At 51.8% G+C, this 21,919-nt stretch overlaps 2 protein-coding genes across 3 annotated transcripts in view; both read left to right on the forward strand.

Moving 5' to 3' along the window:
* Positions 1-6,398: 6,398 nt before the first annotated feature.
* On the forward strand, positions 6,399-10,517 carry keap1a (kelch-like ECH-associated protein 1a). Its single transcript, XM_068751590.1, has 11 exons — positions 6,399-6,871; positions 6,963-7,162; positions 7,256-7,412; positions 7,505-7,597; positions 7,715-7,861; positions 7,946-8,052; positions 8,374-8,503; positions 8,584-8,780; positions 8,979-9,184; positions 9,288-9,464; positions 9,733-10,517. Exons 1-11 carry the CDS (start codon positions 6,668-6,670, stop codon positions 9,897-9,899), a joined length of 1,785 nt encoding a protein of 594 aa, XP_068607691.1. The 5' UTR covers positions 6,399-6,667; the 3' UTR covers positions 9,900-10,517.
* An 11,393-nt stretch (positions 10,518-21,910) lies between these two features.
* The window catches only part of zgc:110158 (uncharacterized protein LOC553590 homolog), a 14,993-nt gene continuing 14,984 nt past the window's right edge, over positions 21,911-21,919 (forward strand). For both annotated transcript variants that reach the window (XM_068752265.1, XM_068752266.1), the window contains exon 1: positions 21,911-21,919. This exon is cut by the window's right edge and continues 162 nt beyond it. The gene's annotated coding sequence lies outside the window, so the exon portion shown is untranslated.

The raw sequence follows: 21,919 nt of genomic DNA on the forward strand, positions 1-21,919 counted from the left end.
CATAGGGCAGCTCCTCCTCGGCTCCTCCTCGGCTCCTCCTCGGCTCCTCCTCGGCTCCTTCTCGGCTCCTCCTCGGCAGGCTGAGCACGACGCGTCCTGCTCGCAGGGTTTTCCCTTCTTAATGCTTCCTGCAGCTCAACATTCACAAGTTCATACTTTTAAGCCCCTCCTCTCTCTTCTGCCCCCCCCCCAGTGATGGGTAGGGGGGTCACGGCCATCCACTTTCCTGTCTGTTACTTTCCACGCCTTGGGTCTTTGCAGCTTCTCCCCATAGGAGGCTGAGAGGAGCTGGGGAGGTTTCAAAGGGGCTGGAGGGGTGACGCATCCTCCTCTTCACGCACGCACACACGCACACACGCACACACACACACTCTTTGTGTCTCCGCTGACAGACTGGTGGAAGTGTCTTCCTGCTGGATTTGACGTGATCACGTTTCTCCTCCGAGGATGGAGGTCCCAGTTTTAAACTGGTCCCAGTAGAGGACACGTCCCCTCCCCAGTCCGTCTCATCTCATCTTGACCGGACCTTTACTCTGAAGGGTTCTTCCTGCTCCACGCCAACCCTCCAATCCGGTGTCCTTAAAATCCAGCACATATTTTGGTTTAATGCATTAACGATAGATAACATCCCTCCCTCTGAGTATCAGGAGGAATATCCGGCCTCATGCTTCAGCCAATCAGCTTTGACCACCCGGTGGTAACAGAAACCTTCTTCATCCTCATCCTCATCATGACTTATGTTTGACTGACGCCGGACGCTCCAGCGGTGACTCAGCAGGAATCCAGGCAGCGCGTAACGAAGTCGCCATGGTGACCTTTGGATCTCGGCCTACAATGTCCCCCTTTCTCCTGTCTGAGGGGGGGTCTTGTTGGAGGCACCCTTTCCCGCTCAATGCTTCAGGGCCGCCGTCCGGGAAGCGTGACGAGTCGTTCACAGAGGAAGAGTGCGTCTCCATCATCTTCATCCTGGAGGGGAAACGTTGCGTCAGCGTTTCCGATTCGTTTACGCCCATACCCCCCCCGTTCTCCCGGATTCGGGATTCATTCCTACAATGAACTATATTGTGGAAAAACAAACAAACAAACAAACAACAGCCTCCTCGAAGTCGTGATTCTTTGGTTTGGTTCGTTAAACGTCTCCTCGTCAGGAGAAAACGAAGGATGGACCATCGGAGGGATGGATACCGACGGGAGAAGAGGAGCTTGAGATCGGTTTGGAGAGCCAGGAGTCACCGAGCCGGAGCAGGGGGTGGGAGGAGGGGGAGAAAAGGAGGGAGTAATCAAGACCTGCTCCACAAGCCTCCCTGATTGGGAGGAGGGGTTTGTTTGAAGAGGAGGTCAAGACCATCGGTACCTTGTTAAGGAAAAGTCGTCTCCAGAGGAGGAGCAGCCATGAGGAGCGCCGACTCCTCCCTGAGGAATTCACTGTGGAGAAGGAGGCACTGTTTGTGTTGGTATGGTCACTGAAAAGGAGCAGCGGCGAGGAGGAGGCGGATTGTGATTTAAGGAGGACCCATCAGCCCCCCCCCCCCCCCCCCTCACATAGTTTCTAAAGCAGCGCTGGCATTCGCTGCAATAATGCATGACAGATGTACATCAGCTCCGCTCCGGCCTTGATGCCTCCTCCCATCTGGAGCCAATCTGGTACTGATGATGGGCACCGAGCGTCAAGGGCACCGACCCAGGAGGGGGCCTCGACCCAGGAGGGGGCACCAACCCAGGAGAGAGCACCGACCCAGGAGGGGGCCTCGACCCAGGAGAGAGCACCAACCCAGGAGAGAGCACCGGCCCAGGAGGGGGGCCTCGACCCAGGAGAGGGCCTCGACCCAGGAGGGGGCACCGATCCAGGAGAGAGCACCGGCCCAGGAGGGGGGCCTCGACCCAGGAGAGGGCCTCGACCCAGGAGGGGCACCGACCCAGGAGAGAGCACCGGCCCAGGAGGGGGGCCTCGACCCAGGAGAGGGCCTCGACCCAGGAGGGGGCACCGACCCAGGAGAGAGCACCGGCCCAGGAGGGGGGCCTCGACCCAGGAGGGGGCACCGATCCAGGAGGGGGCCTCGACCCAGGAGGGGGCACCGATCCAGGAGGGGGGCCTCGACCCAGGAGGGGGCACCGATCCAGGAGGGGGCACCGACACAGGAGGGGGCACCGACCCAGGAGGGGGCCTCGATACTCTTTATTGTGAGAAGGAGAGATGAGGTAATCACACACATAAACATAAACACATAAAACCACAACTAAACGTTTGAGATTTCTTCATGCAGAATATTTTGTGTTGATTTCATTTTATCAAGCGTCCCAACAGTTTTGGAAACGGGCTTGCACCTGTCAACATATATATTTAAAGGTGCTATTAGGTACTACTGTTACCATGGCGACAGACAAACGCGACTGAGCTGCTCTGTTGTCTCCCATAATAGTTGTAATAACCCTTTAACACCTGTTACAGGTTTATCGCCAACCGGCAGAGGGCGACACACTCAAATGCCATAGTCTCTCTCTCTCTCTCTCTCTCTCTCTCTCTCTCGCACACACGCGCACACGCTGCAGCGTTTTGCTGTGTCACCGTGATGTCGTGGTTCATTTGATCACTTCCTCCTCAGAGTGAACGGACTCAAACACAGAAACGGAAGGAAAGCCAGCTGAGTAAAAGTACTCGATTACTTTCAAACTGATATCACAGCACAGGTACACTCCTCCTCACAAGAAATCCGGAGGATTTCAGGAGAGAAGCTTTTTGTCACTGAAATCAATTTCAAATGGAGGAACGTAACTGAGTATTTACTTGAGTACTTTTAATTTGTACTTTCTGGGCACATCCATTCATTTTCTTCCACTTATCCAGGGTGGGGTCACGCGGCCCCGGGGCTCCCTAGGCTTTAATGCTGGATGTCATCCCAACGCTGGAGGCCTCCCAACATGTTCTGGGTCACCCCCGGGTCCTCCTCCCCCAGGGAAGCTCCGGGAGGCCTCCCAACATGTTCTGGGTCAACCCCGGGTCCTCCTCCCCCAGGGAAGCTCCGGGAGGCCTCCCAACATGTTCTGGGTCACCCCCGGGTCCTCCTCCCCCAGGGAAGCTCCGGGAGGCCTCCCAACCAGCTCAACCGGCTCCTCAGTCGTTTGCTTCGTTGTCAGGACTCCGAGGAATTCAAACCCGGCAGCTCACCCCCGACTCCAGAAGGAGGAACCCGCGGGTTTCTGGTTGGGGACCTTGGTGCTGGTTCTCCGGCTTCGCTGGTTCTCCATGTTCTCCTCATCCCATGAGGTATATAGAGAGGGACCGGATTACCTTTCTTTACTCACAGTCACACAAAACGTCCTCGTCAGTCGCAACGTTCTGATTTGAGTCCAACCATGATGTCACACCTCTGACAGGTGATCAGTGTTTACGTTGAACCCGCCTACTGGTACAAAGCACCGACCAGCCACGCCCACTTCAGTAAAGGGGCGTGGTTTGCATCAATTCATCAATTTAAAACCAGAGCCGGGACCCCCCCCCCAGATCAGTCTCCCCTGTCTCTATCCATGTTTAGGTTTATGAGAATACGCGTTAGGGTATGCTGCGGAATGGATTCATCTGTTTGGAGTTTGGACCAATGACGCGCTCTTCACAGGTGTGCAAACAAGCCCACCCAATCAGAGCTCATCTAGCATGTTTTAGCATGACGTCATCGGGACGGACTCGACCAGCCCCTGGTAGCATTGGACCCGATGGTGGTGAATCACATCCTCTGCCTCTGTGTACGCGTGTGACGCGTTCCGGTTCTGGCCCCGGGCCGAGGTTCGGTTTCGGTTCGAGCACCGCCACGCCTGGCTTGTTGACATGTCGGTGACTGTGCGTGCGTCCTGCCGGCGGCTGTCAGCGCGCAGGAAAAGTTGCACCGTCACGTTGGAGCAGACGGTCCTCCCAAACAGCGCAGCGCCAAGGACGGAAACGCTCCACGGTCGGGCGTGAGCCGCGCGTAAAGTCGGTCTGGAGCGATCTCGGAGCCGAGCAGCTGCCGGTGCTGCGTTTTAATGGTGAGTGGCTTTCCAGCTGTTTTAAAGCGCGTTCCAACGGTTTTACGCGCGGGGTGGACGCGCCCGTTGGAGGAACCGCCGATCGTCGTCTCTCCAAATAGCTGACGTGCTTGTTTGTTTTTATTGTGTTGTTGTTGTTGACCACTCTGTTCATTTCCTCTCCACACTCCTAAAAGGGAAATCAAACTTTAGGTCACCGACTCCGCCTCACTCGGTCAAATCCGGATCCGGAGCTCCACTACTGCTGCAATAAAATATATAATACATGATAAAAATGTAATTACAACAAATAATACTTAAACATTAAAGTTGTATTGAACTCCATTCAGTAAAAATAAGACAATCAGTGAAAAGAACATTTAAAGTAAACTCCAGAGGAGAGACGGGGACTATATCGGTAGAAAGATGCTGAGGATGGAGCTGCCAGGGAACAGGACTAGAGGACGACCCAGGAGAAGAGACATGGACGTAGTGAGGGAGGACATGAGAGTGGCTGGTGCTGGGGAGGACGATGCAAAGGACAGGGCTAGAGGGGGGTGTGTGGGGGGGAAAAAAAGAGATCCTCTTTGAACCCAAAGTCAGGCCTTGAAGGACACACTCGGGGCTTAAAAATATTCCCTCAGTTGAACAAACCATTTCTTCCATGAGTCTTTTAACGTCCCTTTAAAGCTCTGGAACGCTGCCAGAACCGCGTTCTCTGATGTTTATGTAGGAAAAACGTTCCCACAGATAACACAGGAATGCTTTTTGTTGGGAGACGGCTGCTCCGTGTTTCTGATGGGGCGAGGAGGCCGTTTGATGGAGATGATTCTGACTGCCGGGCGAGGCTTTGTGATCAGAATCAGGATTCTTTTATTGGTCCTAACTCTTCTGGCCTGTAGAACCTGTAGTTTTCTCTCTGTGACCTTTGACCGCAGCAACACGGCAGGAGGGCGTCCATCATAGAAATAGGAGCGTTGTCAGATATCCCGACAGATTCCCGGGCCTGACCAGATTCCTGTGCGTGGTCTAGAGCGGCCTGTAAATGGTTAACGCTCCGTCTCTGCTGATCCTTCTCAGGAATCCGGCGCTAAGCTAACCTGATTATGAAGAGAAGAAAACACAACGGTGCTTTTACTTTTAGTTTTCCTATGATTGTATTTGTTTCCACCGAATTAAAGCGTCACTCGTCACACTTTTTCCATCTGCATCATGCGGTTGTCGTTTTTTAGTGGCTGGACCCTTCAGGTAGAAGCAGGAGTCGGTTCTAAAGTCTATAAATAAAGGGACTGAGCCCGGTCCGGGTTTAAACTGGATCTCCTGCTTTTCATTAAGGCCCTTTACCCAGACAGATTTACTGGAGCTGACAGAAGTCAGTTCTCATTGGTTAGTTCTTCGAGCTGCAGCGGCGTGCTGCACATTTCCAGATGCCTTTAGGTCATGTGAGGCGTCGGGCTTAAAGACGCAGGCCCCCCCATTAGCTCGGCTTATTTGTGAGCTCTTAGAGACGACCTCCTTCGCAGGCAGAGCTTTAAATGTGGACAGTCTGCGCACAATGGGCGTGGCATCTTAGCATGCTAGCACGCTATGCATGTAAAGGCCTCTGATTAATGATCATAACTTTTACCTGTGAAACTCAACCTAATCTTCTTAAACTGCTTTACTTCTCTGGTGTTTGATTAAATTGTGCTTCATAAAACAAAACCTGCCGTTTCTTCAAGTTGATATTTTAACCTGCCGGTAAATCCTTCACACCGTCACCCGGGATTTGAAGGAAACAACATGCCGGATTATCGTTACAACGTTATTTTTTTGTGAATCATCTGTGCCACCCGATGCATCGAGAGTCAAACTGGTTCCAGCGGCGGCAGGGGTGAGCTGGATCACGGCGCCGCCTTCTGGGAGTGGCTTACAACATTTTTTAAATAAAAGTTTGACCCATGACAGCACGCTTATCTATATTTCATTTAAAGGCTCAGAGAGGGAATTCATTGCGTCAGAAATAGTGGTGGAATAATTCCTGTTTGAATCCGATGATTTCAGCAGTAGGGAAGTGAAACTTTAAGAGTGTGACACACACACACACACGCACACACACACACACACACACACCAGCTCAAAGCCATTTATCTGAATGTGTTTCCTGTTTGTTAGTTTCTCTTTTTGCAGGACCAACACCTCGTCAGACGGTCGTAGACAGATCCTCGTCTCTGATTGGTCGGTTGCACACATTCACCAACTGGAACCTCCTTTTCCTGAGGAACACAACATTGCTGAGTCGCCCTAAAATGTCGCGGTCCATTGCTGTAGAAACCGGAAGTGGACCCGAGTGATGCCGGTCTGACTCCTGCTTCGGGGACGGTGTGAACACGACCGACATGTCGGTCGTGTCGGCGCGTGGATCGGACTCCAACCACATCGACCCGCCATGTCTGTTCAGGGACACGTTTGAGTTCAGCATAGTTCATGGACTCGAGGAGTTTGTCTCCGGACTGCTGGCGCCGCCCCCTGCTACATGCTAATGAGTAGCATCCTTACACCCTTACGCTTTAACTTCCTGGTCCATTGTGCTACGCTTGAGTCAAAGATGGAGTCACCAAGGACATCCTTGACGGAAAGGAACTTCCTTGAGTGAATTTCCAACCCCGAGACTCTAAAACGAAAAAGGATGCATTGTCCCCAGAGGAGGAAATGCCTCACGTGCGACTCGGCCATCGCGGTTCCCTCCATGCACGGGTCCGGGTACCTGGACTACACGGTGGAGACCCACGCCTCCAGAGCCCTCGCCGTCATGCAGGAGTTCAGACGGCAGGAGACGCTGTGCGACTTGGTGCTGCACGTCACGTACAAGGACAAGACGGTGGACTTCAAGGTGAGCCGGCGGCTCGGAACCGGCCCTGGGTCACCTCAGTGGGTTTTATGTGCGGCCGGTGGACGCTTTAATCAACGACGCCTTTGTCCAGGTGCATAAGGTGGTCCTGGCCTCCTGCAGCCCCTATTTCAGAGCCATGTTCACCAGCAGCTTCAAAGAGCGCTGCGCCCCGGAGGTCACGCTGCGCGACGTCTGCCCCCAGATGGTGGGAAAGCTCATCGACTTCGCCTACACCTCCCACGTCACAGTGGGGGAGAAGTTCGTGCTGCATCTTCTTCTGGCCGCGATGAGGTAAACAAACCCGTTAAAGGCTTTCGGTCTCGCTGGACGGACACGTTTGGGCGAAGAACGATTGTTCCCTCCCCGTTTGTGGCTTCCTGTCAGGTATCAGATCGAAGACGTGGCCAAGGCTTGCTGCGATTTCCTCATGAAGCACCTGGAGCCCGCTAACGTCATCGGCATTTCCCGCTTTGCCGAGGAGGTCGGCTGCACGGAGCTGCACCAGCGGAGTCGGGAATACATCAACACGCATTTCAGCGAGGTGACGAAGGACAACACGCAAACGAGCTTTCATGGCAGCTTGATTATCGTTCTGACATTTCCGTCTGCCTGTGCCCCCCCCCCGCGCTGCAGGTGACCAAAGAGGACGAGTTCTTCAGCCTGAACCACTGCCAGCTGCTGGAGCTCATCAGCCGGGACAGCCTGAAGGTGTTGTGTGAGTCCGAGGTGTGTAAGTTCTGCATGCTCTACTTCCTCTGGATATCCGGTTCTGACCTTCAAAGATCCAGTCCCTACGTCTACACTTCAAAGGTAGTATTTTATGCAGCATTTATATTTTCGCAGGTGTACAAGGCCTGCACAGACTGGGTCCGCTGGGATACGGAGGGCAGATCCCAGTACCTCCACGCCCTCCTGAATGCGGTTCACATCTACTCCCTGCCTCCGAAGTTCCTGAAGAACCAGCTCCTGTCCTGTCCCATCCTCAGCAAGGTAAGCTGCAGCGTCCCAGAGTTGAGACATTTGTCCTCCACAAGTTGAACCTTTGTATCCGACTGTCCTGCGTCTCGACTCCAGGCCAACTCCTGCAAGGACTTCCTGTCTAAGATCTTCCAGGATATGAGCCTGAGGAAGCTGCCTCCTGGACCGGCCCGGGGAACTCAGCTCATCTACGTCGCCGGCGGGTAACAAACGCTAAATCCATTTGTTCCCAGTGTAGCTGCTCTCCAGAAAGGGCGAGGCTGCCCCCTACAGGATCTGAGGGGGCCCTCCGTTCCTCTTCCTGTCGTCACCAGCAAACAGATTGTTTGTGAATGAAACGCACACACACGGTCGGCTGCTGCTGCTCCTCCAGCGGGATCCTTTGAGTAAAACGCGTCTTTGGAGGGAGGCGCACCGTTTCTATTTTCCGTTTCACCATATGTGCTCCTACGTTGCGAGTCCCACGCACGGATCTGGATCTGGATCTGGATCAGGATCCCGCTCACCGCTTCCTCTCCGCTCAGGTACCAGCAGCATTCCCTGTCCTCCATGGAGGCGTACGATCCAAGGCGGAACGTCTGGCTGAAGCTGTCCGACATGGCGTCTCCGTACAGCGGTCTGGGGGCCTGCGCTCTGTTCGGACTCCTCTACACTGTAGGTTGAACCGGTTAATTGTCATGGTAACCAGTGACCAGCAACCAGTGCTGCTCCCATCCCCGTTTCCCCGGTTCCAGGTCGGCGGGAGGAACCTGTCCCTTCAGACCAACATGGAGTCCAGCGCGCTGTGCTGCTACAACCCCATGACCAACCAGTGGAGCCAGCAGGCCTCCCTCAACACGCCCCGCAACAGGGTGGGGGTGGGCGTGGTCGACGGATGCATCTACGCCGTCGGCGGCTCCCAGGGATCCTCGCATCACAACACGGTGGAGAGGTAAGAGGACCGGCGGCGCCGTGGAAGCTCCTCAGCAGCCGATGGACACGCTCGCCGTCCTCACCTAATCCACTTACAGTGGGCCGGCTCATGCGGGCGGCGCCCTAATTTGATTATAGATTCATGAATTGATCGTTAATACCATTAGGATCAGACGGCAGATTGTTGCCTCGCTGACCCGGATTACTTGTTCCGCAGGTGGGACCCGGAGTCCAATCGCTGGTCCTTCGTTAGCCCGATGGCGGTGGCTCGTCTGGGCGCTGGGGTGGCGGCGTGCGAGGGGGCCCTCTATGTGGTGGGCGGGTATGACGGGCAGACCCGCTGGAACACCGCAGAGAAGTACCAGCCCGACACCAACACCTGGCACCAGCTGGCGCCGATGAGCACCATACGCAGCGGCCTGGGTGTGTGTGTGTGTGTGTGTGTGTGTGTGTGGTGACATCATCCCACACCATCTGAAGGTGAGAAGATGCAGCCAATCAGCTCCTCTCCCTGTTCTCTTTGCAGGACTGGTGTGCTTGAACTCGTACCTGTACGCCATAGGTGGATACGATGGGCGGAGCCAGCTGTGTTCTGTGGAGCGTTACAACATGGCCAAGAACCAATGGGAACCCAAGGCCTCGATGCAAACCTGCCGCAGCGCCCACGGAGTCACGGCCTACCAGGGACGCATCTTCGTCCTCGGTCAGTGACGTCGTGAGGAGCGCTATTTATGCTTGTAGCCTCACCTGTACATATACCCGTACCTGTACCCGTACCTGTAGCCTCACCTGTACCTGTAGCCGTACCTGTACATGTACCTGTACCTGTAGCCTCACCTGTACCTGTACCCGTACCTGTAGCCTCACCTGTACATATACCCGTACCTGTACCTGTACCTGTAGCCGTACGTGTACCTGTACCCGTACCTGTAGCCTCACCTGTCCCGCTGCTGCTGCCTGTTTCCATGCAGGAGGTTTTAACCAGCACGGCTTCCTGTCCAGCATCGAGAGTTACTGCCCGGACGCCAACGAATGGGTGTGCGTCGCCAACATGCCCGTCGGACGCAGCGGGATGGGCGTCACCGTCACCATGGAGCCGTGTCCGGGCAGCCTGTCGGAACAGGACGAGGACACGTAAGCCCCGGACGCGGTCACGGCTGTGAGTGACGCTGCCTCTCAGAAGGGAACATTCCCTCCGGATAGCTTCAGGATCGCTTCTTGTTCACATGGAAATGACGACGACGAAGAGGAGGAGAGCTGTTTCTACGTCTGCAGGTGATGCATAAAACCTGTTGGCGTGACGGAGGCGTCCCCAGGGACAAGGGGCTCCGGCTGGAACTGCTCAATTAAAGGACGTTATTCTGCAGCTGTTTTCAATCCTTCAGTGTTAACTTTTACGTGTAAATTTAAGCGGCCTTCAGTGTACTTCCTCTTCCTCGCCTGGCGTCGTACGTCTACCTCTGACTGCGTATAAATCAGCCCTTTTCTTCTACGTTGGTTTTACGTTGTGCCGCGCTGCAGGTTCCGGGTTCACATCCAGACCTGGGGCCTCCCTCCTCTTCCTCTCGCCATCTACAAACACGCCATACAGAGTGTGTGCCTGAACGGTCCCATGACCACCTGGCGACCCGTGCAGGACGCCGCCCCTGCTGGGATCGGCTCCAGTCTCAGATGAATGAATGGTTGGGGTTGCTTTCGTGTTTTTAATAACTTCACTGTATTCTTTACTCTGAAAATAAAATGTTTGAAAAATTGATTTCATCCTCTAGAAACCTGTAATGCGTGTGCTTCTCCACTAGGTGGCAGAAGACGGATGGGTTTTGTTTCTACCATTTAAAATCCCCCCCCCCCCCCCCCATGACTGACAACTCAGAAATAACAACACAAGATAATGTAAATGTATTTCTGTCTGCGATGTTGTTGAGATGAATGAGACGAAGCCTCCCGGCGACCTTTGGTCATCTTGTGTCTCTGTCCGTCGCCTCCATGGCGATCCTGCGGCGCTCCCGGCAGGCCGCCGTCGAAGTCCGGTCCGGTCCCAGTTCCCTCTGAACGTCTGGGATCTCCACGCCACGGACACACAGCACACAACGCATCGTGAGCATTGCTTCTCGACAAAGAGACCTGTTGTGCGATTGGAGCAGAGGAAGCGGCGAGGCTCCGGTCGGGGGGGCCTCGGAGCGATGAAGGTGAAGATGAGGGAGCAGAGCTCTTCCTCAGTCGCTGTGACTCACACGTCGAACGCGTGACGCAGGCGTGTCAAAAGCCTTCACACAAACGCTTGTCCAAACACAGACAGAGATGTCTGTCTCTGGAAACGGATGTGTCTCCATGTCTCCATGGGGACGCAGGGAGACGTGCTCGTTGCTCCGGCGTGGGGCCGGAGGAACCGGAACTGGGAATCACAGCATCCTGTTTGCATTTTCTAATCCTATCGCATCAAATAAAGTTATCGATCTTTGAAGTAGAGGAGAGGGAGCAGCTCGGTGCATCATGGGAAGTCACCCAGCAGGCCACGCCTTCAGCAGCATAGCTGTTGCTAACCAAAGCCAGCCTTAAACTTGAGTTTCAGCTTCCCGTCTGGCTCCGGGACCGGACGTTGGCGGGGTCACCGAGTCGTCGCTCTGGTTCACCAGCAGACGGGGACAACGTGGGCCTGGAGGCGGTTCAGGCTGTCCCGCTTGGATCCGCGCGCAGGATGAAGTCCGGTGTCTACAGTTTCTGCAGGTGGGGGGCTTTAACGCCAGTGGCCGTTTGTGGACCTCGTCCCCACCTGCGACGCTAACGTGCTACACTCTGAAGGATGCTCCTGCGATGGAGCCGTCCGTGAAGGTGACATTGGCGAGTGGGCCGGCGGTGTGGAGCCACACCCCTCCGAGAAGCACGCGCGTTCAAACCGGGATTACAGCCCGCAGAAGCCGGCGAGGATGCGCGTAACCGTGGTAACTACATACAACTGGATGTAAAAAAATAAAAATAGTCATCAGCTGAGAGCCCGGATACCTGCAGCAGGTGTCGAAGCCCAGGTCAAAAGGTCAGGGTGCAACCTCCAAAGCCGACCTGACCGAGGCTGCAGGTGATGCTGAGACGTACAACGTCAGCTTCTATGAACACCTTTGCCCCCCCCCCCCCCCCCCCCCCTCTGTCAACAGATGCCCTTGAGCAAGGCATGTCCGTCCACGGTTGCTGTGAATGGAACAGAGCATTCCACAGCATGAATAATGTCTTCAGCTTCTGCATAAGTTTCACAAACATTTTGATTCGTCACAGCGCCCCCCCCCACGTCTTTATTTATATATTGCATCTCAATGTTTGTGCGTGCGTCGCGGCTCGAACCCGCTCCCGTGATGCTCCGTCCCGTCCACGCGAGTTGGCACTAAATGCTCCTCTTTGTCATTTGAATTCCGATAACGGGAATATTTCAATCATTAACAGAACGACATTATAACTAATCGTGTTTAAGTGACGCACGAGGCTCCCTGTGGTGAGTTGATGTGACTTTTATTAATCGATACCGTGTTTACAGTTTGAAGTGTGTTCCGTGGAGTGATATTTGAAACGTGCGTGGAGCCTGCCTGTTTCGTGCATGTTGCGCGGCCGACTGGTCTGCGCGTTCACTTCCACTGTGTTTCTCTCAGACTCGGAGGAAAGCATGAGTGACGGTTTCAAGCGCCCCTCTCGCTGAATTGATTCTACTATGGGTCCTCCAGAAACGAGGCGCTGGAACGCGGGGGAAGCTAGCTTCCAATTATTCATAGCGAACCCAATTTAAGACGCGTCCAACACGCCGTGTTTAACCATTACACTTTTAATCATTTAAACGCCGCTAAAACGCGCCCGTATGCTAGCGACACGCGCTTTCCCGCCAACACACGTTTTCAGATCCCCCTGTACCCAGAGATGGTACGTTCCACAATTTATTCCAGGGAAAGACTGACAGTTTTTTGGGTCATGAAGCAGCTGTTCAAGTCGGTGGTTCGCCCTCCCGCCGCAAGAATAAGGAATTAGTACATTTCAAATTAGATAACTACAAACGTTGGTGCTGGGAGAGATAAAGCGTGACGTTGTGGCCGTGGTGGAAAAATAACAATTGACACTCCATCAAGAAATATTTATTATGTCTGAATACAAATATTTATTCCCACAGTTGATTTTTAGCACATGCACAGGAACAATGTTGGGTGTGTTGTTTATATTTAGCAGTAGTTTAAGTGCACTAAATTCCTCGTTGAATTCTTGTGATATTAGAGGTTAACGACTCGCGTGTCCTCTACACGCACACACACACACACACACACACACGGCCGACTGTAACAGACCTACAATAGAAAGTGGACTTGAACAATGTTTAGCCCTCCTCAGTAAACCCAGCCAGTGTTCGGCCGTGCCTTGTCAATCCATCAGCCGTCGTCGTCTATCGGCTCAAATGAGAGGTTTCATTCTTTGCCTCTTGAAAAGCCGACGATCCAAACGCCCAGCCTGGACTCAACCTGCTTATTATAAATTTCACGATCAATCAATACGGACTGCCAGAGTGCCTTTTGAGCCAGGACTCTCTGAGTTTGTGCATAGTGCTGCATGCGTGTGCTGCTGTTCATTTCCGTGCACGCGTGTGTGTTTGCAACACGGGTCAAGCCCCTTGGAAACAACAGCAGAGGTCCTCTGCTTTTAAGTGGATTAAAACTCCAGCACAATCCCCAGGGCCAGCAGGCCCGGGACAGACTGGGTGTCGTTTAGATGAGGACTTAAGGCTGATTATCTCCCATGCTGCCTTTGTTTTTGCTGCTACTGTGGCGTTTATGGGAAGTCGATGAAAATCTGTGAGCTAAATGATCTGTACTGCCGTGTTGAATCTTTTGCTAACCATCAGGCTAACGTCAGCGGAGACGTGTGTCCCTGCAGAGCGTTGATGTTTCGTCCTCCGTCCTGCAGCCACTGTCTTATCTGTGCTTCAATATGTGAGCTTGGGCTTGGTTTTCCTGGATCCCAGAGTGACATTCCCATAATTCCTGCTCTCTATCAGCACCAATTAACCAGGTCAATACATCGGCGTTCCCTTTGTTGCATACTACAAAAACATAACTGTGTATTACCCAGTCTAGAGCCACGTGACGTCTTGTAGAATACATTTTTTGGACAACATGAATTTAAATACAAGCCTTTTTCTACAGCCTGTGGTTTTACAGTACTCTAGCGTTTTTAGCACTGTGAGGGGCGGGGCCACCAGGAGACGCACCCAATTCACAATTTAGATTTCTTATAAAAGCTAGTAGCATTTAGCAGCTAATTCAAAGAAGAAGAACATTTTGGAGATGGTGCAAACGTCCAGAGCTAACTGATTGCTTATTTGATGCAGCTTTTTGTTAGATATTGCACCTCTCAGGGCACTACCGAGGTGCCCTGGAGCAAGGCAGAGATTTCATAGCAGTGTTTTCAGCTCTTTCTCTAACATGTTTTATCAGTTGGGCTAAAACTACTCGACATGTTTCCATGAACTCTGCTGGTTTAGGTTAATAATTGGAATTGGATTAGAGTTTAATTGAATTCAAACGGATCATTGAGCCTTTGTATTGATCCCTTCCTGTAGCTTGTAATGTATGTCAGGTAGTTTTTCTGTTCCGTTGAAGCTCCGATCCTCATGACTCTCCTCTTTGCTCTGGACACATCTTGATTCTTGGAACACTTGCAGCTGGCCAGGAATGATGTTCGGTGACCATGGCGACAATGTCACCAACTTCCTGTCTTGAGGGACGCTCTGGAGGAGCAGGTGATGATGATGATGAATATATTTATTAGATATAATATTAGAGTACAAGTACAGTCAAACAGTAAAGTCCTTGGTACATAAATCGTCGACATTTAACAATACAAATAAAACTAATATTGAAATACTAACTTGCTGCAGAATAACAATAGGTAGTTGTAGTTTTGTGATAAAATGCTCAAAGTCTCCTTCCGACACCGGTTCCCCCTGTTGGTGGAAAAGCCTCCGGGGTGAAATGGGATCAGGCCCCACAGAATCCTGCCGCTCGTGTGGCGGATGCACATAGACCTGCGTGTTTTACATGCGTGTGTGTGTGCACATGTGCGTACGTGGGTGTGGATGGAAGTGCATGTGCAATGTGTGTATGAGTGTGTGTCTGCTCCCGCCAGCCTCTAATGGGGATCATGTGTGGAGTCAGCAGCACAGACACACAAAAACATGCTAACCCCCACCCCCATGCACGGTCCGCATTAACACGCACACGCATACACACAGGCGTGCACAAGAAAGTACACACCCAGAGCGTGCCTCAGTCAGCGAGAACAACTCCTAGGGGAGATAAAGCACCAGCTTCTCTGTGTGTGTGTGTGTGTAGCAGAACACACACTCTGTTTCAGAAGGATGGGGGTTTGGGGGGGGGGGGGGTGGAAGACGGTGGGGGAAGGGAGAGAGAAAAGAGAAAGATATGGGCAGCGAGCACAACGAAGGATGGAAGGTGTGTGTGTGTGTGTGAGAGACTGAAAGAGAAGGAGAACAAGTAGAGAGGGAGTGAAGGCAGAAGAGAGGAGAGAAAGAGAGAGAAAGAGAGGGGCCCCATGGAGGGAGGTGTAGCGGAGGCCGAGGGGCGAGACAGTCAACAACACATGGACCCAACGCTCCAGCATCTCCGTTTATTCAGGGCGCTGAGCGCCCGCCGTACCACCAGGGGGTTGAACTCATCCACGCACACGTCTGGCTTTTAAACATCACGTCTCCTGGCAGCTTGTAACTTTATAAATGTTAGCCTAGCCGCTGAGCATGGACGCCGCGGCGACAGAAATACAGCGCGAGAAGAAAGGACTGCAGCAGATTCAGAGGAAATAACACGTGTGGACTGTGCGTGCAGACGATTGCACCACCGCACACGCGTGTGTGTGTCTGTGATTAACACAAGAACAGATCTGGGGACTGTTCGAGCGTTTTCCATGCGATGTAGAGTCTGGATACAATTTGGCGTCCAAGTCGACTCGTCGCTGGCGTTCAGGTCAAATGTGTGACTGTGAGAACTTTATGTCGAAGGAAACACAAATTCACCGCAAGAGCTGAATTCATTCCAAATATGTGACTTAATGATGTGTGAGTGGAAAAATAAGGCTTTGACTTGAACATGAAATGTTTTGTGTTTCTACAGTTTGAAGCTGCATTTTAAACGAACTTCAAGCCTTTTGTCAAAGCAGGAAACAAATACAGATTCGTTGCTCAAAGGCCCGGAATCGGGCTGAATCAGGTGAAAGGTCGGAAACGTATGCGTTAGTTTTACGCAGGTGTGTGTGTGCGTGTGTGTGAGAGTGTGTGTGTGTTTGTCCCCCGAGGCGTTTTGCCGTCAACCTCAGGAACTTGTGTGTCTGACTAAGTCGGTCCTGCCCCGTCAGAAATAGGCCGGGTTACGTTAGACCCCTAACCCCCCCCACCTTACTCTTGGTGTTTCCCACCCACCCAAATATCCAACCCATCGATACACACATCTTTTCCTGTCCTCTTTGCACCGTTTTCTCCTCCTGTCTACATTTTTAATCTGTCCAAACCTTCTCATGAATATTTCCTGTTTTCTGTTTTTAGCTGCAGACCAACATCCTGCTGAAGGAACCGAGGGTGGAGCACCTGAATGTGCAGCATCAGAAGTTTGCGTCTTACCTAACACATGAAACTGAACGCGAGTTTCTGCGTGCGCAGGCGTGTGTTTTTGAACATGTAATTGTGTAATTGTGTGCATGTGTGTCCGGGTTTGTCTCCCTTTACCACTTGACTGCCATCCAAATCTGTGGCACGTACAGCAGAGCTGTGAAACAGCAGATAGACAGACATGAGGAGGACGGGCGGGGTGGGAGGTGGGGATGGAGGGGGGGGGGGCGAAGGAGTAAGAGAACAAGTGAGGAGGAGGAGGAGGAAGAGGGGGGTGAGGACAGAGAGCAGAGGAGGAGAGGCAGGCAGAGACAGAGACTGAGCATGAGAGACTTAGACAAATAGAGATGCAGAAGGAGAGAGACAGGCTCTGGGGGGTGGGGGGGGGGGGGCGTCAGCACACAGAGGCAGTCTGTGGACTTCCAAACGGCAGCAGCAGCAATAAAAATAGGGGAGAAGAAAAACAACGATTGCATGAAAGATTAAATTCCTGTTAGAATAGAAAGCGCAGAGAGAGCGAGGGGGGGGTGGGGGCGGGGGGCACCAGGTGAGGTACTGGGTATGCGGTCCGGTACCTGGACGAAGGTGATGACAGTCAAAGTTGATCCAAAGCTCCGGCTGATTCATCCTGACTGAGTCGTCTCAGATCGACGGGGTGCAGCAGAGCCGCGTTTTAGCTCCAGACTAAGTTGCGTCTGCTCGTGTCTTTGCGTCGACCGACTCTCTCCGTGCGTTTCAGTCTGAGCTCACCCCCACAGACGGACTCGATGCCGCCAGCAGAATCCAACAAGTTCAAGCACATTAACTGCCGGCTGGCAAAAAAGGAGATGCTCGGAAAATGTGGGAAATTACTGAGCGATAAAGGGCTTGAAAATGTTTGTGGCGTCGTCGCTGTCGTTACTTGTTCATATGAAGAGGCATTTTTTTTCACTAGAGATCTACGTAGTATCTAGCAAGAGAACTCGGAAAGAATCGGCTTGCTGTTGTGTTTATCGCCTAGCAACCATTTAGGTTTAGACGTAGTCAAATAGAAATGAATTGAGTTTTAGGGCGTGGCAGGTAGCGCTTTACATTTCGAGGCTCCTCAGAGGACTGTCCCAGTCTTTCTCGTCACTCTTCACCTGACAGTGACAGGACATAACAATCAACCTTTGGACACCCGAAGGCGCATTGACGCTCCCTCTAGCGCCATCGATACAGCCGCGGGGGGGCACTAGGCAGCAGGCTGTCGGGCCTTCAGGTACATCGTGACTTGAGGAAAGAAAGTCGAACAATAGACCAGACATTTATAGCGTATGTATTGTGAGGAGAAGTAATGTCTTTGGCGCTTAGACCCAACAGGAAGTAGATCACCGAGGGAAGTCGTCTCATGAATTCCATCCTTCCGGGTTGAAGCAGACTTCCTCTCCCCAACCGGAGCCCGGACACTGGCTGTGGTGAGGAGCGGCGCTCGGTGGTAGGATGACTCTGTGGAAGGTGGTGCAGGGATCTGACCATGCTAGAAGGCCTAGCTTAAAGCCTAGCCTAGCGGGGATGTCGACGGGATATCGAGCGAGCTGGAGTGGTGAAGATACAGGTTCGGCATGATTGATCCGAAACCTTCGTTAGGGGTAATTACAGCTAGGCCATGCAAATGAGCTCGTCATGGTGGAGATAGACACACCCACCCCCTTTTTCAGACCCAATTAACCTAAACTCCCCTGGAATTTACACACCTAACAATCTGCAGATACATTCCAGACTATTTCATGCACTTAATTAAAGTGTAAATATAGTATGTGCTCTGGCTTGAGTTCTTGCCATGCTGAAACAGATGGCAAAGTGTGTGTGTGTGTGTGTGTGTCTGTTGGGAATCTGTGCGTGTTGGATCCCGGATGAGGAGATAGACTACAGCTAGCCAGGTGATATCCGGATGCAGAAGGCATCACCTAAGGCTAAATGGCTGCTGGAGACGGGGTGAGTAGCATCTATCCTGAGTGGATCTGTGGTGGAGTTGGGGGGGGGGGGCATGAAGTGACTTATGGTGGTGGAGGAGGAGGAGAGGGTGGAAAGATGGGGAGAAAACGGTTGGGGTAGGATGTTGGATGGGGATGACTATAGATAAAGGTGGAAGTCGGAGAGCAGAAGAGATGAGAACATCCAGAAGGATGGAGATCTAAAAGTAAAGGAAGACAGAGGAAGGAATGGAGGTGGGGTGTCGGGAGAAGGAGCAGAGTTGGAGGAAGAAAGTGAAGAGGGGAGAAAGAGAGAGAGAGAGAGATGAAGATGTGGGAGCACAAGGAAGAAAGAAGGGAGAGAAGGCAAGAAAGTGAAGAGGGGAGAAAGAGAGAGAGAGAGAGATGAAGATGTAATAAACAGGTAATAGAGGGATGTAAAAACATGTAATAAACAGGTAACAGAGCAAAGGCGACTCCGTTGTTTGGACGTGTGTCAGCGCTCTTCCGCTCAACGCACCGAGCAAACTGGTTACAGGTACCGCATTCTTCATGAACCATAACCTGCGTCCAACGAAACACGGAAACCACGGGAACTCCTGAACTCGAGACACGAATGAATTATTCAGTCACTAAATATAAAAACATGATGTGGGGAGAGTTTCCATTCGGCTCAAAGTTCAAATGACCCCGTCTAAAACGTCATTAATTACCGCATTACACACGACCCTGAATGAATGAAAGCAGCGCACAAACCACAGTGGAATTCTTTTCATCCTTCTATTAAGGAAAACAGTCAAAACTCCCACAGAAATGTAATGTTGTCAGAGGAAGGAAGAACTGAAGATGGACGAATCGTTTGTTATCTCATCTGAATTTGATACAGGAGGAGAAACAAAGGGGACGGAGGGAACGTGCTGCTGGAACATGTTCTGTGCCGGAGCTGGCGTTCCCGGAGAGCAGTGGCTTCTCCGATCAATACCGGGGCTACGATGAGACAGTGATGGAGTTTGTGGTCGAGAGCTTAAAAGATATCTCCAGCATCACCTTCTCGCTCTGCCTTCCCGGAGGAAAAGGTGCTTTTAGTCCCAGACTGGCGTTTGGGAATATTCAAGGCTGTAAAATGTTTGACGCAGACAGATTCGTTTACATGCAAGTATCAAAACGTGAGATTAGCACACAGGATTATATTGTTAATAATCTGGAGCACTAAATCGTACATGCACCATCCAGTTTTTGTTGCTGGAGCCCGGTACCTTCTTCCTGTGAGGCGACGGCGCTAACCACTGCGCCACCGTGCCGCCCAGACCCGCACCAAGAGAAGAAACTTCCAGGATGTCATTACGACTTTAATTTGAACAAACCTCGCGGCTATTTTTAAAGCGAACAGGTTTTGCGTCGGTTCCAAACCGTTTGCTCACGTGAAACCGGTTCCGGTCCAACGACTATCGGAGCAGCGCATCGTTCTGGGCGGGGCCTTTGGGCTCGTCACTCCGGTGGACGGCGCATTAACACGCCCACCGTGGTGTAAAAGGTGCAGCTTGAGTCTGCATGAATTGTATCTGCCCACGATGTGCTGGCGACACATCTGGGGTGTACCCCGCCTCTCGCCCGTCCTCAGCTGGGATCGGCCCCTTTAACAAAAACCATTAATGCGAAGAGGATAAAGCGTCTGTAGACGAGACGGTTGAGGTCGTACAAGAGGATGGCTGGATGGTATCTGACCCCTCCCTTGTTAAAGTAACCCCCCCTCCCTATAGGCGGAGGAGGCGGCACCATCGCAGCGTTCCCACAGGAACAACAACAACCCAGAGTCCAGACCGACAAATGCGCCGGCTGCTCTACACAAACAGACTCTGACTCGCCACAGGCCCATCTGGGGGAGACAAACCAGCAACCTCAGGCCGGCCGACATCACTGGAGGCATGAAATGACGTCACACTTCACTGGAAGGTGACATCATAGGGAGGATGCGCCAGTCCATCAGGAGGAGGATTACTGCGGGATGAAGTGCATCCCTGTAGTACTTCATGTCTATCACATACTACTACTTCACTCAGTATTCTTCCTCTATATCTTACAGTTTTAGAGAGAGATATGTTCTATAACTCCTCCGTTCATACACACACACACACAGCTGTGTCCTTCCCACAGCTAGAACCACACAAAAACAGAACACACTGCATGTCCCTGCCTCACGCACACAAACTCTGCAACTGCCCTCTGCACGCTCTTAAAGGGATACGACACACACGTACACGCTGCTACCGAGAGCCCGCAGCGTCTTCCTACGTTGTCGTGTTGTGTAGTTACACACACAACACTCACACACTGATTACAACTCTGAAGTGTGTCCTGCAGGAATTTCCTGGGAGTGGCGAAGAATCTATTTGTTGTTGTTTTGTTCACGTGTTAATGAAGTGTCTAATAAACTGGACGTTAAAAGATGGGAAAAAACTACCAACATGTAAAAACAACAGGAATATTTTTGGTCATTTTTGTCTGTAGATGCATCTAAAATTAAATTTTTGAAACTTGATACAGACAACGTTAAGTTTCTACTTTACACAAGAGCTGCGTCACACAAAACTGTAAAACGGCAGAAATTTTAACGGGATACCCGTTTGGGAATAAATATTTAATTAGCATTAATTAAAATAAAATGTAATACGAGCTCATATTTAACGATGCATAATACTGAATAAACTGAGTTAGAAAAGGGCCATCTTCTTTGTGGGCGGCGAAAACATCAACGTTTTGTTCCAAGGTCCCACCGCAGGGCGAGGCATTGGGGTGACAAGCGGGGCATCAGGGCCCATGGGGGTATTTTATCCAGTCGAATACCCTTCTGGTGACACATTAGTAGAAAACCAAAGCTTGCAGTGCCCCTGAAATATACATGTCTCCTGCTATGGAACCATCAGAGCTTGCTATTTGCAGGGGGAAAGAGGTGAAACCAATACCATCTGACACTAGGGCGAGAGGTGAGGGACACCCTGTACGGGTCACCAGTTCACGATGAGGCGAGTTAATGCAGGGGCAAACATGTGTTTACCCTTACGAGCACATTAGAGTCACCAGTTCGCCTTTATTATATGCGAGTGTGGCGGAGAACCCAACAAGAACCCACAACGACACGAGAACACGCAAACTTCACGTCGCAGGGCCTCAGGTTGTGATTTCAAACCGCTCAACTCCTACCCGGTAACAAATGCACCCCAGCTATTTTGTAAAATGTACACAAATACTAGTATACAATTATTATATTATATATACTATTTATATGAACACAAACGTAAAGTAACGCCCAAACTTTAAAGCGTCCAGAAGACAACTTGAACTTGAGCGAAGTCGACAAAAACTGAGACGCTATCGCTTTAAGAAGCCCCCACCGTCCCACAACAGGGGGGGTGAGAGAAGAATCCAGGAACAGCGATTGAAAAAAAAAAAAAAAAAAAAAACTCCACCAAGTGGACCGTTTCAAGTTCCCCCCTCCGGCTGAAACCCTGCCTGATTTGTGGGCAATGTTGGGGATGTAGAAAAAAAAAGAAGCCGGAGCGAGAAGTCGGGAGACGGAGA

Source organism: Brachionichthys hirsutus, chromosome 18, assembly GCF_040956055.1.
Source record: "Brachionichthys hirsutus isolate HB-005 chromosome 18, CSIRO-AGI_Bhir_v1, whole genome shotgun sequence".
NCBI lineage: Eukaryota > Metazoa > Chordata > Actinopteri > Lophiiformes > Brachionichthyidae > Brachionichthys > Brachionichthys hirsutus.

Coding starts and splice junctions, on each gene's coding strand:
- keap1a (XM_068751590.1), top strand. CDS start 6,668: ATGCATTGTCCCCAGAGGAGGAAATGCCTCACGTGCGACTCGGCCATC. Junction 8,781..8,978: donor CATCACAACACGGTGGAGAG/GTAAGAGGACCG, acceptor CTTGTTCCGCAG/GTGGGACCCGGAGTCCAATC. Junction 9,465..9,732: donor GGGACGCATCTTCGTCCTCG/GTCAGTGACGTC, acceptor GTTTCCATGCAG/GAGGTTTTAACCAGCACGGC.